Source organism: Schistocerca piceifrons, chromosome 5 (genome assembly GCF_021461385.2).
Source record: "Schistocerca piceifrons isolate TAMUIC-IGC-003096 chromosome 5, iqSchPice1.1, whole genome shotgun sequence".
Classification (NCBI taxonomy): Eukaryota; Metazoa; Arthropoda; class Insecta; order Orthoptera; family Acrididae; genus Schistocerca; species Schistocerca piceifrons.
Genome location: NC_060142.1, coordinates 605,454,534 through 605,473,815, shown reverse-complemented (window position 1 = coordinate 605,473,815; position 19,282 = coordinate 605,454,534). Strand labels below are relative to the sequence as shown.

At 40.4% G+C, this 19,282-nt stretch overlaps 1 protein-coding gene across 1 annotated transcript in view; it reads left to right on the top strand.

Moving 5' to 3' along the window:
* The window catches only part of LOC124799163 (igLON family member 5-like), a gene marked incomplete at its 5' end in the record, with an annotated part of 186,819 nt that overhangs the window by 112,173 nt on the left and 55,364 nt on the right, over window positions 1-19,282 (top strand). Inside the window, one exon of the mRNA XM_047262702.1 lies at window positions 10,660-10,768. Coding sequence (XP_047118658.1) covers window positions 10,660-10,768 — 109 coding nt within the window. The remainder of the gene's footprint in view (window positions 1-10,659; window positions 10,769-19,282) is intronic.

Below are 19,282 nucleotides of genomic sequence, written 5' to 3'. Positions count from 1 at the left end.
TTTCAGACAAGATTGTTTTGAGTTTTTTGTACGCTGAGACAGTCCTTCTGACGACATTTCCTATTCTGAATTCTTCATATTTTTTGTGTAACCATTTTTTCGTAGCTTAGCTACGCCTCCTATTCATTTCATTCTTATGTGATTTATATTCTTGTATTTCTGACTTTCACTGAAAATGTTTATTCTTTCTTCTTTCGTCGATCAGTTGAACTACTTCTTCACCATCCAATATTCCTTCCTTGTACCTATTTTTGTCACTGAAACATCTGATTGTTCGTTTTAGAGGTGTCCACTTCTCTTCAAATGAAATTTGGTGTCCCTTATCGCAGCACTGATATCTTTAGTGATTCTTAGTGCTTTAGAAACCCACTTTCTTGACATTGTCTCTCCAGGACGGTTCTCTTGAACTTCAGTTTACTCTTCATTATCAAATTATTACCTGAGTCTATATCTACTCCTAGGTACGCTTTACTATCAAATATCTGATTTTAATACCTCTTTCTGACAAGATATCATTCACAAGGAAGCTTCGTGTGTCTCTGGGACTTTTCCTAGCATACCTCCTCCCTTTTTGATTTTTGAACAGAAATTCCCTACTATTGCAGAACCCAGTTAATCTTTCTCCTCTCTCATTCTTCTCCAGTAATACCACTGCCCGCTACTGTTGATAACCTTTCCTCTTTCCATTTCAGTTCACTGTCTCGCAGTGTATCTAGATTGAGCCTTTGCATTTCCCCTTTTCATATTTTATAGTTTCTTTACCAAGTGAATGCTATCCTTTTAATGTTTAATAAATTTTTTGGCGCATCCTCATTTACTCTTTAGCAGTTCCCTCAGGGTGATCCATATCTGGAAAAAAAATAGCCATAAGCCTTCAATGTTATGCAGCTGAAAACAGGTAATTAAACACCAGTGGCACTCAGAAGCCTCCAGGGACACCGGTCTGCCCTCGTTCACTTAGGCGAGACAGGTGGTGAGCCCAACTGCACTTGATCCGTCGGAACCCAAACAGAGGACTGCCACGGACCGACCTACACAACGACTTGCTTCCCACCAATCAGTACATGAGAACTCAAACAGAAAACGTTACAAACGTGATAATCCACAATGGAGTAAGTATTAGCTGTCAAAATTACACACCATGTTGGACAGCGACAACAGGTGAGGAAAGGACGCTGCCTGAAATTACGTTAGTGCCCAGGGCAGGTAACCGGAACACTAACGGCCACTAGGCAGAAAATTCCGCTGGTACACTTGAATTTGAAACACGATAATATAGTTAACTTCATCCGAAAGAACACTGCCTCAATTTATGTCGGTGCCCAGGACAGGTAACCAGAACACTAATGGCCACAAGGCTGAAAATTCCACTGGTGCACTCGAATTGTAGTCAACCAAATAGTTAATTGCACAGCATGGCGGCTAAATTTCAGCAGTAGAAACACTGTGTGTTGCTCACGGGAAAACCTCCCCAACAGCAAACCACCGAAACGAACCATCACAACATGAAGGGACGTGACTTGGGTAGTTGAAACCACTACTCAACTTTGACGTCCTGGGTCGGTGAACCACGAAGCATGTAGCGATCGGACAGCTCCACACACGATCCGACGCTGCGCAGGGGCTGTCAGCGGACCCAGTCGACTACATCGTGCAGAGATCACCCCTCGTCCGCAACAACCGACCGACTCCTCTCAGAATGCAGACAACATCTAAAATGGTCGTCAGTTGAAATAACGCCAACTACACACGCAACCTCAGAAACGCTTGCTCAAAGACCTGAACGGTACCCAACAGCACACACAAAGACAAATCGGGAGTCGATGCACACACACACACACACACACACACACACACACACACACACACACACACACGACTCATGCACGATCGGTGAGACAAAACGAGTCGTCAGGACGACAGACCGACAGGCCACCAAGACCGTGGCCGGGATCAAGTGACGCGTGGCGGCAATGGTCGGGCGAGCAATGTCGACGCAGACCTCACTGCTGCTCCAACCCGACTGCACTAGTGCCGCATTGCATCTCCAAACTGACAGGTCCGGACTGCGCTGCAGACGCGTTCAAACTGACTGGCAGACCCGACTTCGCGACACGAACCCCACTATGACAGACAATGATGGCGAAGTAATAGCAGTCAAGCAAAGATACTACGACGGGGGATATATCGATACGCGCTGCTAACGCCGCTCACGGTCAGGAAAAGCAGCCACTTAGTGACAGTAGTAATTTCAATTAACGTAGTGAGGTAGAAGTACAATAAAAACAGAATGTAAAATATATGATGGCGCGAACACGAGCCATGCACGGCTCAATACTCATATACCTATGCTTCCAGCTTCTGGCAAGATCAATGTGTAGTCTCAGGGCCCCCCTTGTGATGAAATATACGTATATTTGTGGCTGCTGGATTTGCCACTACGTATTTGGGGTGGGGGTGGGGGATTGCCTTGATATTACACATTGATCTTGGTAAAGGCCAATAAGTCTAGGTCTATGAGTAAGTATGTATTTTCTTTCCAAGTTCTTTGGGACTGTGTGACATTACTTAACTATACTGGATGTTCGCTGCTGAATTTACACAGCGTCAATGTATAGTGCCATCTTGCCACGTCACCTCTGTTAACGTATGGTAAACGATTGGGGGATGGTGGTAGAATATTTTAATTTATGTAAGGTACATATGATATATCCTGTGACTGAAAGTAAGATTTCATATCCTCAAGAATCAGCAGTATTTGGTTGAGATGTTTTCTGCACACTGTGCCATCCCGAAGTTTCACATAAGGCATTTTCCTGCATAGTAATTTTAATATTACTGTTATAAACCAATATAGGCATTCTGTAGGTAGAAAAAGTGCCCAGACTTGGATCTTTAGGTGGAAAACAGCGGTGGATGATCAGGGATTGGGTGGCTATGAACTGTGAGGTGAAGGATAGGTAGTTAGGACCTATGATATTGGCTGTGAAGTTTCTCAGTAGGAGATGAACCATCCCTTGGTGTTCTCCTGTAGGAAGCCAGAAAAATGGTGAGAGCCTTGTGCAGGGGATAGTGACAGTGCAGTTGGGACATTTGGGTCTTAAATGTGTGGGCAAAACTTTCTACTAATCCATCGGAGGCAGGGTGCAAGGCTGTTACTGGAACTAGGGCGATGCCTTTTCTGACACATAATGCGGTGAATACTACTGGGGTCGGTGGTAAAGGATATGAGCATTTGCATGGTTTCTTCTAGAGTAACAGTGGATGTCATAACTATAATTGTCAGGATCAGGGCCTACCAAAGAAGGAGGCATGTGGTTTTGGTGGGAATGTTCACTGGAGCCTTAAAAAGAACAATTAGAAGCTTAAAACCTGATAATAATGTAAAATATATGACACACACATGATCATGGAAATTTTAAGGCCAAAAATGTTAGATAATGCTTCTATCTCAATCAGGCTATAATTTTCGTGCGCATTGGTAAGGGTTTTACGCATCTGCTTCCAAGATAAGAGATTTAGTGAGGGTCATATGCTGTGAGGCACGAGGGAGAAAGAAGGACCTGTTTTAATTCTGAAAGCTTCATAACATCCTGCGGTCCTTCGCCAACGGACATTTCTCTGCAGTAGATAGTGTAATGGTTCAGCAATGGTGGTCATATGGGGAATAGTCTTTTAGTAGGAATTCAGTACCCCAACACTGATTTCTACTAGATGGTACTGGTAGGAGGAGAAGTTTTACTGTATGAATGTACTGAAGCGTAGGGCAGATGCCGGAAGCAGTGTGTCCAAGATATTCAACTTGATGAACAATGCAGCAACAATACTACATTTTAGATTGGCCTGTTGAATGACAGTGAACACAGTGTTCAAGCTGCTGAGCAGGTCCTGTGCATCTTTGCCTGAAAAGAGAATGTTGTCTAAGTAATTTGTTTTCCCCACTACATCGGGAGTGAGATGCTCCAGTTATCACTGAAAAATCACTGGGGCCCTGGCTATACCAGGCAAATGTCTGTTGTACTGGTACAGCTTGAAGAGAGTATCAATGGTATGATATGTGTGGATTCCATGTCAACTCGCATTTTGGGGTATGCACCCCTCACGTCAGCTTTTTTAATATCCCACGCACAAGACAGGTCGTGATGTCCTCAACTTTACCTCTCAGGTATGCATTAGTGCGAAATATGCCATTGTTGATCGCCCTGATATCTTCAAAATTGCATAAGCTACCATTCACTTCCTAGGCAGTGAGAACGGACGTAGTCCACACAAGTGAGAATGTCCTAAGTTTTTAGGCACTGTAATTCCCCTTTATAGCCTTTATGTCGAGGCAGTTGGGGGGGGGGGGGGAGGTGTTGGAGTCACGAATTTCTAATCCAAGTGTATTAGAGAGGTTCATACTTAAGAGACTGACAGTTCTCAGGGATCCACCTATATCAAGGGCGGGACGTTGTGTGACCAATACTGTACTTCGGCTATTAATTGTCCATTAAATCTTATAAGGTCATTGTAATAATTTCCTATTGGGGTATAAAAGAGTTCGAGGGGATGTGGTCGGGTGTACACTATGATTCCCCATCTATAGTGGTCGTGGTGGACCATCCTTCAATCCGCAAGAAACTGGTACGTTACTGATTTCAAAGTTAATGAAAGACATTCTGGATACTTTGGCTACACTGACTAAATACGTACTGTGTGTGGGTATAGTTAATCAACATTGTTTGCCATCATGTCTGAAGAGTCCATGTGGATGCAGTCCGTAGGAACCTTCAAAGGTGATTCACTCCCTTCGGCTCTACGTCCGAATTTCCCACAAGAGGTACGGTTTGCTTGGTAATAGTGGCATTACTGTGGCTGACGGGTGGTAAAACACTAATTACAGGAAGGAACTTGTTGAAGACAGCACTGGGATACCGTGTCGTTATCTAAGCTTAGTGTCATCAGGCGATGTCCTTAATTGGCTCTGAGGACGAGTTACAAACAGAAGTGAGGGGTCCTCTTGAATATCTAATAAATGAAGAGATTGGTCCAATACCGTGATGATGGGAAGAAAGGTCTCCAGAGGTGGGTCCTTGGGTTTCAAGAGAACAGTCCTGAGACCTTCATACAGGGACTGCACGAAACTCATATGCCTGACCAGTATAGCAGCTTATGCTATCCTCCACTGGGAGTTTCTGGTTTGAAAAAGCAGTCGTGACATAAATAATGTTTGCGGCAAATCCGTTCTCTGAAGGACTGTCCTAGCAGTTTATGACAATTAAAATATCTATGGCAGGTCAACCTTACGTGCACTTCAGATCCGTACTACTCAGGTACTTTTCTTCATCCTCCCATGTGAATGTGCATTGGGCTTCACATCCGAATTTCGTTCCTGTAGTAGGTGATACAAGTCCAGGTCTACATACTGTAATAGTTATCCCGAGGTGATGAGGTGGTAACATTACAAGTGTTGAATCCCAAACTACAAAGGCGGCTTAGTATTTGAGCTTTACGCCCGGAGGCGTGAGCCAAACACTTCTATCTGTAATTTCATATTGTTAACGCCATTGCTACAAGAATATTGTATTCTCTTGCACGCAGGAAACGTGTCGGGATGCACGCTCAGTCATCGGGAAGCAATACTCGACACAGCAGTCTAGCAGCTCACTTGGCGGCATGACAAACCAACGGGGACGAGTTCCTGCTTATCTCTGCAGCTGTAGAATGCCCTGGAGCGGTGGAGTTCGGATGTTTCATGTTATGACAGCATGCAATAGGCTTTGCAGAACGACGATGTGGGAGCTGTCACGCTCCCTCGTCTGCGCTTCCTGCTGTAGCTCTACTCAGTGTGTGTTAATGAATTAAGAGCACTGACCTGTTCTCGCATTACTGGCCCTCTTCACTTTCTCTCTAGATTGTGACATGCGGTCTGAGTCGTACGTCGAACATCTACCGTCTGTGTCCAGCAATCGTATCTTACATATGTCAGTGTACCCGGAAATACCTGTACCCGGAAATACCGTTGCTGTGCAACAGTATACGGGAAACAAAGATGCCTCTGCTTGCCACCTGAAGCGTCGTGAGCCAGGAAATGCTGCTTACTGCTTCCAAGGTTCCTCATGGTCCTACCTTGCTGACGTATGAGAGGAAGGCTGGTGGCGTTGACCGGAAACCCTTGTCTGTGGAGCTTGTCTTGGAGAAGCCGGAGGAGATTTCCGAAGGCGAAATGGAGACGGCTTCTAGATGATTAGTTAGGAGTTCATAGGTGCCCTGCATTTTCTGGAGCAGTGTCAACACCTAGAGAGTGTGATCCACCAGTTCCGTCATGCTGTAGGCAACGTTATAATTAGCATAATATCGATTGGGAAACACTCACAAGCAGTAACTACCCGGACTGGAGCACACTCTTTATACTGACGTGATCACAAAGCATTGTTGGCAACAGATATGACTGTACAAATTTATCTATCATAGAGTAAGAGCAAGTCTACTATGGCACGGATTAAATCAAAAGATAAAATAGTTCACTGCTGGAAACAGACAACAACACTTCTGGTGGATGAAGGTCAGTTAGATCGTCAACGTGACTTAGTTCAGTTAACAGACGATTTATAAAAGTCAAAGTCCTGTAGGATGCTCAAAGTACAAACAGAATGAACACAGTTTAAGCCCCATTTTGAGAAAAATTACCGAAGGCTAGTATGTACTCAGTTGAAACATAACAAGAATAACTTTACAACACCACAAGATGCCACAATGACTGGGCCTCGTCTTCTCTCTTAAGGAGGCCCCAAACACTCCTAAATCTATAGCAGGCTGCTCCTGCGGTCACGAAGTTAACCTAAATGGCAGCGACTCCGTGAAGTCGGCTCTGGAGTTAGAATCTTGACTGGCTGAATCCTTGCAGGTTCAGCGCGTGGCCCAGTAGACTCACTCAACGTAACCTAGTCTGCTCTGGCAGCACTAAGAGAATACAGCTTCACCTGTTTTCGATTTCAGAGCCCGCGGAAGAGTTTAGCTCCTTGCGGGCCGCGGACTCTACTGGCACCTGGGTGACCATATGGTGTACGGTTTTAGCATGGCCGTCTGTCTTCGAGCATATTGTCCCCTGTTACTCAGGCATCTAGAAGGCACCGTTGGGATGTTGGTTGCTGACACTCCAGGGGTTAATCCTCCATACAGCAGTTGTGACCCTGCTGTCGTATGCTATCATGTGATCAGTTACTAGCATTATGATATTATCTGAAGTCCAATGCAATGGTAATGACGAAATGTAAATGGGCCCTTTACAACAGATTAAGTCAGTAGAACCAGAGGAAAGGCACTGCAACCGTGGCCGAAATCCTGGTGATACCTTGCAACATTTCGCAGCTGCACATCCTCAAAATATATACATCCATGCATCACCTTTCAATCATTCTCCTGGAAAAAAGGCGGGTATCCAGTCCCCAAATCATTTGTCCTGTTATATGTAAGCTTTCGTGATAAGGTAACATCTTGAAAACCGCAACACATATATCAACTACTCCACTGTTGTCATGTCATGTCAGTCCTCTGATATTTATATGATATTTTTTTATACGCATCACGCCATTTGTTTCCTGTATACCGCATATTTAGTGGAAAACATATAGCGTCTATCATCTTAGACAAACATCAGGAGCTTATCGATTCCTAGGTGGCCCTGATCCTTGACAATTTAGAGAAGATACAAATTATCCGGACAGTTCATAAATGTGCTTCATCCAGTGTGAAGTTAGCTGACCAAGTCTTACGCTGTTTGACAAAACTTATTCCTAATACTATGTTTGTTTTGCTCCTGCCAGACATTTTGTGAATGTGTTCTCGTTTTATGCTGTAGAACCTAAATTATATGATCAAAATAAATATACATCGAAGATGACTTCGTTAACTGCTAAACATGTAAATAACATAATTTCACGAATTTTAAATTTTTTCAAGTGATGGAAGTATCGTTTAAACATTTTGATGGGTATTATCTGTCATTTTTGTCTAGACATCAAATCAAACTGATGTATTGCTACTAACGAAGAAGCAAATATGACTGGCAGTTTTTCTCGCTTGCAAACAAAGATGAGGCAGTACAAAATGAGAAAAATGTGAGAGACTACCTTCCAAATGTTCTAACATTCTGAGTGGTTTCTGTTGTTCTAAGTCGTGTCTCCCTACCACTTTCGCGCAACGACGCTCTGAGCGTGTATTTTAGGGAATTGACTAGTTTGAACCTGGGACCTGTTGCTGGTAAGGAGACGCCGGACCACACATGACATGTAGAATTCAGAAGAGTTCAGTGACACTAGCGATGATATAATCGAATACTTAATGATTTCAGCGTCAGCTCCACTACTCTCCCTGCAAAAGAATATAAATACTAACTAAATTTAGTGGAAGGGGTTCAAGGCTTTCCTATTTTTAGTTAGCTGGTAAAATAACGTCGAAAAAGCAGTTAAGTTCACCATTGGAAACTTTATTCTACTCTTAAAACATTGTTTACAGATTGCACTAATGATAAAAGGAAATGTTTTAATACAGGATGATAAAAACCAACTGCGTTCAACAAAAATGTGAACGAATACTCCCAGAATGGGTTTCCAAGTTCTACAATGGATCGAAGGATGACCTATGCCATATCACATCTATAATCTAGGTTTAAGTTAAGTTTCATAAAGGAGAAAACTATCCAAATGATCTACAGTGACGCTTAATTATCTTTAATTACTTATTTAACTTGTCATAAATTACAGTGGCTGATGTGGCTTCTCAATAATAATAGAACAGAAAAATCATCGCATTTCAGATTTTAACTTATGTAGCAAATGTGAATACCATGAGCTTTAATTGACGATCGACACTAGTATTACGCAAAAAGGGGGTGTAACAGATGAGACTTCTGCAGTTCTCAGTAAGTTTTATGCGCTGTTATGCGGCATCGCGTGCGTTCATTACCTTGTCGTTGGTTAGGCAGCGTCAGGGGGCGGCGGGCGGCGCAGCTCCACACCTCACTGTCACGGAAGCAACTCTCTCCTAACTTCTCCTTAGTACAATTTACCGAAGTTGGTTTAAAAGAAGCTATCTGGCTGTGTTTTCAACTGACCAATCAGGGTCTCTATGTTAACCTTAAGCTCTGCCTACAAAAATTCTGTTTATCCAATGAGAGACGTTATACTTTTCGTGGTGGGGCAATGTGTTTAACGTTTGCAATGTAACAGAGTCGCGAGAAAGTCACACGCTAAAACTTGCAGCTGGTGTGGCCCTTTTAGTGTTATCGTAACATCTACACTGTTCTGCTGGAGGGCTTTAACATGAGCTGGGGGGTGGTATGACATGCACTTAGGAGTTCTTGTGTTAGTCTGTGGTATTCCATTGGCTCACTAGTTGATCGTATTACTTTGGTTAATTTAATGTCGGGATTTCTTTGGAGCTATGTGACATACTGCCAGATTTGCTATCATGTCAGGGTTCTCATGGCAGGTGTTGAATTTGCCTCATTACAATGTGAATGAAGCGACCTAATTTGTACGCGAGTTCCCCAAGCGACAAGCAATATTTCAGTCTCTGCAAGCTGCCTATGGTGCTATCTTTATTTATTCCTCATCTCTTCGGCCTTTTTGCCCTGTTGAAACTATTTTCCAGAACTACGAACTGTTAATTTTATTCTTTGAGCATCTCGAGCCCAAAAAGTCTGATGGTTAGTTGTTAGTGTTCTTTTTTCTTTTCTCTGTCACTACACTTTGAATTAAAATTTTCGCGCCACTTCAAGACTTGAATGCGTTCCTACAAAATACCTATATATAATTCCAAAAATATAATGACAGTTCCCTGACCCTTTGCTCCCCTTTACAGGATCCCCTACACGTAACACGGAGTAGAGACAAATACCTAAAAGGTGGTGTGTCTTGTGCTTTCTTAACAGTAATAACCAGTGGCCGTTCTCAGTCTAACTCTTCCAGGCATAAATTATTGTTGTAACGTTACTCTATAAACCAAAGATTATAACTGTTGAAAATGGTCATCACTATGGTATTTTTACTACTTCCGAAGCGGCAAGTTCAGAACTCATGTTGTTTAGTTTCTTCACGCTGCTAATATGAGTCTCCTAAGAACGTAACTGTGCTCTTCTTTTGACTGAATATCAAGAGGACGAATGAAAGGGCCCGCGTGATTTATTACTGTCTTCATTTTGAATCATATTGGCTAGTACTGAAGTATGAACAGCAAACCAGCGCAGTGGCGCCTTACTGCACCTGTGGTGCCCAGAGAGAGCTTAACGTGCGCATCGTGTTTACCAACGAAAATTTGGTTAAGGAATCTTAGCTATGGCATTGTGTCGGAAGTCATGGTTCCTCAGCTAAATATTAGGTTGATCCAATTTCATTCAAACATTCATCAATGCAGTTATTTTTTCAATTACACTATATAACTTTATTGTTACTTACGTGGATATGAAAGTTTATAGCGAGTGTGTATAAAAGAATATTACTGTTCTAGATGCTCTATAGTATTTGAAATAATGAAGAGAAGAAATAAATATTTCGTTGATGTGTATTACGCAATTTTGCTGCTATTAAATAGCTTCTACTGATAATTTTGCGCCGTACGTTTAGCCTACATTGCCTAAGCTTTACTACTTTCATTCTCACTATTACGTCTTGCTTCCAGAGCTGGGGCCTGCAGATAAAATTTGTGCAGCCACGTGATGCCGGATGGTACGAGTGCCAAGTTTCTACGCATCCACCAACGAGTATTTTTGTGGAGCTTAAAGTAACAGGTAAGATATACACAGATATATCACTCATTAATACGACATTTGCTACACTATACAGCAGGCCCATTCGGAAGGTGCCTAGGATGTAATCTGTGCTCAAACTTTTTCCGCTCTGAAGCTAAAGAAATCATTTAGAGCCTTCGACATAGAATCCTAACTTCGAAAGCAGTGTTTAGAAATGGTACCATTAGTTTAGGCTTTGGTGTAACGCAAAATACGAAGTATTCATCGACATGAGGTTCTTCAATGTTAAACGCGTGAATAAAAGAGTCACGAAGTATAATTTGATGTCAATTTAAACTTTGTCCGAAAACGACATTCATCCCAATGCACTACCAACCGTAAGAAATATTGTGTATCGTACTTAGCTGCCACATACCCTTAGACCGATCAATTAATTCAAATGTAAGTTCCATCTCATTGTCATTTACCATTAATGCTTCCCTTTTAGAAAATAAATTTGCTTAGAAAGGCGTCAGTTAGCCACCGCAAAGCGATATAGACTACCTCCGTCGTACCAACATTGCTGGTCGTAGACTCGACTAATTGACAACAGTTGCTCGCGGCGAGCTGCTTTTGGCCAGCCACTGTCGCCGAGCGGTTCTAGGCGCTTCAGTCCGGAACCACGCTGCTGCTACGGTCGCAGGTTCGAATCCTGCCTTGGGCATAGATGTGTGTGATGTCCTTAGGTTAGTTAGGTTTAAGTAGTTCTGAGTCTAGGTGACTGATGACCTCAGTGTTAAGTCCCATACTGCATAGAGCCATTTGAACCATTTGAACCGAGCTGCTTTGTGCCGGTTCCTTCTCCCCTCTCCTCCCCTCCCCATATCTGCCCTCCCTTCCCCTCCACTCCCCTCCCCTCCTCTCCCCACCGGTACCACCGCCATCGCTATCCGCAAGCCGTCCAGCTTTTGAATACTGAGATGTGAGCCCGAGCCAGCTAACACGAGCATATCGGTGAATAGACCTGTGCCAGACAGTGTACGAATACGTGCTGATAAATATCGCCTATGAATTTATGTAAAACTTTTTAAGTTACTAAAATTAAACTTCATCTTTGTTCTTCGCCTCTACATATTTATTTCTTAAGATAATCACACTGGCGACGAACACATTTCTTCGAAAGAGAAAACGATTTGCTGATACTGTCACTACAGAATGATTGACTTCGTTGACGAAGCCAAAACCCACCTCTTCTTTCTTCGCTACATCGCTATCAAAGTGAAGACCTCGAAGGTGTTCTTTAAGTTTTGGAAATAGGGAAAAAGGGATTGGACGAAATCCGAACTCTAAGGAAGATGGTGGATGACTGCGAACCCAAGGCATCGCATTGTGGCAGATGCTGCAACACTCGTGTTTTGTCTGGTATCGTTATGCTTGTGTGGAAAAACTCTTTAAATTCGAAACTCGCTGACATCTAGCTGTCCCCCTCGTACCGTCATAGATATGTTACATACCGCTCTATTCCAAATACGTAAGACTCCAAATACGTAGACAAAAAGAGTAAAGATGTAGAATGATAATAAAGACGGTTTTATTTAAAATGATTCAGAATTTTCGTATAAGATCTGAGGTATTATCTTTTCAGCATGCCCTCGAATATAACAACTGGTAAACCGTAAACCTTCGTTGTTATTCAGCTGAGTTTGATCTTTATCTCAGAACAGTGAAAGATGAGGAAGTGTTATTAGGTGGACAAATATCTGGACATGGAAACTATTGTACTTTCACATTATTATGAGCAATTGAGTATGCGTTTGTAATCAAAATAGCTATGTATGTAGACAAATAATTTTATTTTCGTTAAAAGATTTCATTTTTGAGACAAAAAACTTCAAATTCTATCATTCTCCACCATTGATGTAGGCCATGTTTTACCCTTGTCTTGTTCCACTATTGTCTATGGCCATGCTTAAGGTACTTTTCGGAGCATTATAAGCTCACGTTTCCGTGTTACGAAAATATGTGCTCCGAGTATTAGATGACAGCAAAGTTCTCATCTAATTTTCATTTGTCTGTCGATACGTTCTTTGTTAAGACTTTTTGTATCTTGGAGCATTATAATTATAACCTTGGTTTTATTTAGTAAGTGATTATGGCCATACTGTCTCTAAATGTCTTAGAGAGCCTAGGCACCAAATGCAATAATCGTTACCCACAGTTTACAAGTGTCGAACATGATGTGTTATTACCTTCCACCCTAAAATTTGGTTTGGTGAGTGATGCATTACTGAGAAAAATATGAAAACAGCAAGTGCCTATAGTTCGATCTTTTAACCAATGGTAACTTAGCCTCACTTCAAATGCCAACATCCGTTAGGCACTTAGATAGGTATTTTAGATTAGCCGATACCAATGTAACACTTGACGCGAAAATTATTTCTCTCTCTCTCTCTCTCTGTGTGTGTGTGTGTGTGTGTGTGTGTGTGTGTGTTCCTGACACCTAAAGTTACATTTTTCAATTGTTAAAGTACTGCAGATTACACCCTTTACAGTTTTTACTTAATAAAATGTTTGAATATGGTGCGAAACACTTTGAACATGGTGCCATTTTTAAAATGTTCCAGTTAAGCTGATGTGATTTAAGAGATATAGTCCGCTTGACTGTTTCATCATAATAGTCACTAAAATATTACTCTGTGACCTGCCGTTCTCGTTTCAGTGGCCACGTAAATACTATGTTGTGATAGGCTGTTGATTCCAAAGGGAATTGAGGTGAGGAGGGGGTTATGATTTCATACAGTCATCATTGATGACAACATGAGGTTCAGGTCAGACGTCATTCACGCTGTAATGCGTTTGTCCCTGAAATTTTGGCAACCTAACGTCAAATATCAAATTTGACCCCGAGTCTTTCTATGCCACGCTGCAACCCTGTATCAGTCACATCTCAACTACTGAATCCGTTCCACGTCTTTCGACTGCAGTCCAGTTTCTGTGCAGGTTAGTTATAGCCTTCCACTCTCTGAATATTATCCCTAATAGTTTTAGAACTTCAAAGAGTCTAGTGCAGTCTGCAATATGGAAATCTATCTCTAAATATACAGATGCTATATGCATATCTATCTCTAAATATACAGATGCTATATGCATAGCTTTGTCTTTGTTAAACCAATCTTCTCACATAAATCGATCTCCCCTTATTACGTCGCATTTTCCTACATCTCTGCTAAACTCAGACTGATCTGCCTCGAGGTTTTCTCAATATTCTGCAACCGTGACGTATTAAACTGTGTGATCATTAATCTTCACACCTACAGGCACCTGCCTTCCCTGGAATTTGTAGTTATGACTCACTGCTTGTAGCCGAAAGATAATTAGCCTTTCTCATATGTTTTGCACACCATGTAGAATTGTTTTGTCAGGACTGGCTCTCCTGCACTGCAGACTGACGTCCCCCTCCCCCCCGCCCCCACCCACACACACACATTAGAGAAAACCACTTTTATAGCTAACCACTCCTAACATTCCTATATATACAATTATACTGCCACCTTCTTGGCTCCTTACTTACGAAGTACTGCACTTATATTAACATGCAATTTATAAATCGCCCACTAATTCTGTTACAGGATATTAACACAGCTACTTTCGTGATAACAAATACACAATAATATTAAGTTAGTGATATGTTACGGTTTGGTCCTCTACAACCAGATTTGTCATATCGCCTAATGTTGCTTGGTTTAGGGTCTGATAGTGATCAGAGGTAAGTGAAGAGATTCCCTTCTCGAGGTGGATATTTTCACCGCACATCTGCTCATTTCCTTTGCCGTTCCAAGAGAATATCATTTAAGTTTTGACAAAGTTCCAGTAAACAAATTTGATTTTCGTAGTGCTCATCCAAGTTGTAAGCAGGTTGAAACCTACACAGGTTAGCAGCATCCTTCAGGACGTTCTGATGAGTAGTTGGTGGAAGCAGTTTATATTTATTTTACCGTTATTTCCAATCTGGTTTGAGAATTTTATTTTTCGTTATTTTTCTGGTTTTCTATGTCAATCATTTGTCACGATCACACGAGATGTTATTAGCATGCTTTATATTTTTATCTGCGTCTGCAGTTTTATATTTGTAGTTTTGGAAACGCATGATCGTTATGGTTTCCCATATTTGAATATGCATTTGTTCATTGTCCGTTGGCGGCTGTAACACTTTAAATTGTACTTGAGTTTTTGCCATTTTTTGACATTTCTTTTCATTTCCTCCATGTTCCTTTTATCACGATTGTGTGAAAGAAGGCGCTCCAGCGACAAGGAAGTAATTCTTCTTCTTTCTTCGTTTGGGTCATCTAAGGACCAAGAACCAATGTCAGTGCTTCCTTCTTGGTTGTTTTTCTTTCTCCTCTAGTATTTGTTTCATCTTTTCCCTATGTGTCCTTTTCCTCTCCTTGGACCATTTTGACCCTGTCATCTTCTCCCTCTAGCCTTGGGACGTTCCCTTTTTTTAACACTTTCCTCTTGAAAATCTTTCTTTCTGTCGCATCTTTTTCACTTATGTTGTTCCATATCTTTCCTATCTTCTTGAATCGAGGCTATTGTCCACTTCTTATCCCAAAGATATTTAAAAATCTGTTTGGTTAACCTGTTGCTGTTCATTCTGTATAAGTGTCGAAAAAAATAGCAGTCGCCTCTTTTGTAGCGTTTCATTTATGTTTTCTATATTGCAATAAACTTTTTCATTGCTTCTTAATTTCCATACGTCTGAACTTTTTGGTGGTCCAAGTATTTTTTCACGATTTTTCTTTCTAGGATTTGAACTTTGTGTAATTTGTAGTTCAGTACTAAACATTAACTTGCATAAAGACATTCTGGATTTACTACTGTGTTGTAGTGCTGTATCTTCAAACTTTTAGACAGACACATTTTGTTGCAAACATTCCTAGTTATTCTATAAACTATGTCCTTTTTATGCAGCTTTGTTTCTACGGCGAATTTTTCTAAGCCATTTCCTTGGATAATTTCTCCCAAATATTTAAATATATTTACCCTCTTTATCTGGCCAATATCCGTTGCTAGGTATTCAGGAACATGTTTTACATTTGTCATAAATTTTGTTTTCTCTGCAGATATTCTTAAACGTCCCTTGTTGGCTCTTTCTCTTAAGAGATTGATTTGTATTCCAGTGTTTGAGAAGTTTTCAGAAAGAATGGCAAAATCGTCCCCATATGATAAACAATGAATTTCAATAACTCTGATTTTAGTTCTCAGTCTGATTGGTGATAGGTTCTGTTCTTTTAGTTTTTGTTTCCATTCTGTTAATATTTTCTCTGGTATGCAGTTAAAGAGGAGTGGAGACAGGCCATCGCCTTGCCTTACACCTATTTTCATGTCGAATTCCTTCGATATTTCACCCCGAAACTTGGATTTGGTGTCTGTGAGCGTTTCACGGATGAGGTTCGCTAACTTAGATTTAATGCCAAAATCTCTGATCACTTCATTTAGTGTTTCCTCTTCAACCGAATCAATTGCCTTTTTAAATCTATAAATGTTACAAACATATCTTTGGAGTTTGTAAGTCGAATTATGGACTTCAGGTTGAAAAACTGTTCTGAGCAAGATCCGCCCTTTCTAAATCACCTCTGATATTCTTCCAAATGCTTATCAACTGCAAGTTCTACCTTATTTAGTTGTATTGTTGAAAATATTTTACAACCAACTGGCAACAAATAGATACCTCTATAGTTATTTACATTTTGCTTATCACGTTTCTTGTGCAAGGGGTGGATGAGACCCACTTTTCAGTTTTCTGGTATATTTTCAGTTTCCCATATTTCTTCAAACATGAGCTGAAGGTTAGTTATAATTTTTCGTTGGGACTATTTAATAAGTTGAGCTGTAATAATAATCTCCAATGTATTTCTTGTTTTTTATGGTATTCATTGCTTTTATAATTTCTTCAACTGCAGGTGGTGGATCTGCTTCTGTATTTTCGTTGAGATATGGAAACTGTTGCTTACAGTTTGGTTCTTCACAGTTCAAAATTTTTAAAAGTATCTTCTTAGATTTTCACAGTTCTGGCTGTTGCTTAGGCCTACTTTACAATTTTCATCTGTCAAGAAATGCTTGGATCTTGATATGCCTTTAGATAACTATTAAACATCTGATGGAAATTCAGGGAGCTACTTTTTACAAAGTGGTTTTGTACGTCAAGAAGTTGTTGTTTCTTACTGTTTTTATTTCTTTCCTCTGCATTCTAAATTCATCAAGGTATTTAGGCTTCCCAGAACATTTCTGTTCGTTCCACTGTTTTGTTCTTTCTGCAACTGCTTCTTCACAGATTTCATTGTTCCAAATACATTTTTCGCTGTCCTGTTGATTTCTTTCGATATTTCTTCACATTTCCCTGAATTAGTTACATTAATATCTTCCTGAAAATTTTTTATTTCCTGTTTACTGATGTTGAGCGTCTGTATAGTATATTAGTTGTTGCTGTCTCATTTGCCTTTTCATGGGGAGAAGTTTCAGTTTAATTTTTATAAGGCAGTGATCAGAATTAAAATCCCTTTTTTTACTTCCTTTAAATTCATTTCTTTAAAATTGCATTTAGAAGTAACCACTTGATCTAACTGGAACTCCCTTGGATTGGATTCGATGAGATTCATGTTTTTGCATTTCTCAGTAATTTTTTGAAGATGGTTGACTTTACTTTTAACTGAAATTTTCTACAAAGAGTGATTAGTCTTGTGCCATTTTTGTTTATTCTTTTATGGATAATGGCCTACTATTTTCCTAAAACGATTTCTGCCTCTCTATTTGAGCCTTAAAATGCCCCATTATTGTAACAACATTTGATTTTCGAATTTTTTTATTTCTTCTTCTAGGAGTTCGAATTATGTTTTTACTTTCCTCGGATTTTTCTTATTCTAATCATTGGTTGGAGGATGATATTTTAACAAAGGTCTACTGGAACTTTTTACATTAATCTGTGCGAAGAGATAGTCCTTCTGAACTGTATTTGAATTCCGTAATATTAACTACTAAGTTTCTAAGAACATAGAAAGTGGTACCTAGTACTGGCATGGCTTTCATGACTTTTATTGCTGGTTTACCCATAAAATGTTAATTGCTTTTGGTTTCTGAAACATTTTCATCCAAAAATCTTGTTTCTTGAACTGCTAAAATTTCAAGTTCTTTTTGTTTACCAATTTTTAGTAATGAGTTTATGTTCAAGGTGCCTGCAAAGAATTTCGTTTTGAACTTGAGTTTGGAATCATACCTTGGATGCTCCGACTTATCCTTAATGCAGATGTCGAGACTCCCCAGAACCATAGCTCCTGATGCATTGCATAAAGCAATGGTGGGTTCCTCTTTCGAGTTACCACCTGGGGTAGTGCTTCCTCTTAGTTGACTTTCCATTCTGCAATTGAAATTGTATATTGTACGTGGTAGGAAATAAATTACAAGGTAAGATCGGATTGTTAGGCCAAAATGATTATTTTTTACGGTTTTCTCCATTAGGTTCTTCTGCCCTCTCTGTCTTTGGGAGTTAGGATTCCTCTTCCGCCTTTGAGACTGTTGACTGAGTTTCACCTGTGCTATCATCCGGAACCAGACTGACAGAGGTTTTATTAAATTTAATTTCTTTATATTTTACAAAGTGTTACTCCTTCTCCTCCTCCTTCCTCATTACCAGCTAGATGGGGTCCCAGGCTTGTATTTCATTGTAGCTGCTGTGTTTTTATTTTATTTATACAAATGTATTATCTGTGACTCCTATCATTTTTAAATTTTTCATTGTTTCGTTTGACCCTCTGCTGAACACGCAGAACTATTAGTTTGCTTTAGTCTAGTTTTTCATCTTACCTTCCGAGAGAAATTTTATCCCATAGCTATGGATCCGTTGTCATCCTAATGACCCTGCTTCTTTTAGCTCGAAACTTTTTTCTGTTACTTGTTCTGACGTACTGGGAACCGATTTCTTGTGGGAATGTCAAGCGTGCAGTTCCCTGTGGGTTAACAGCAATTTCTTTGATATACTTTTTAGTGGTGGCTAAGAATCATGCTTTAACTTTGCAGATTGTGTTTATGATGCAGATTTCCTTGATTTATCGTGAACTGTCTATTAATGCTACATGTCCATAAAATTTCAGATGTCTATTCTGTGCTGAGAAAATAAATAATTCCGTCAGGGAAAACATCTCTTCAGAACTTTAAGCGCAACCTTATAACAAATTGTATTTTGCGTTCGAATTTTTCCACTATATCTGTCGTTCAGTTTTCTCAAAGACGTTGATACTCATGGTTAGTGTAGATGTTTCAGTTACATAGTGTGTTTCTGGGAGAACGATAGTGTGGTGCTTGCGAAGCTTAGCTTTGATTACAAATTTCCACGTGATCCTGTAGATAATTCTCAGTTTTTCTACGCAGGGTTTATTGTTTATTTTTTTTATTATCGGTGATCTCTACAAAGTCATGTACATTCCTTGATGTATTCAACCTGACTCATGGTGCCACATCTCGCTGTGAGCCAGTCCATGTCAGTGATTATCTTCAGCACATATTTTCTTCGAGTCAAAT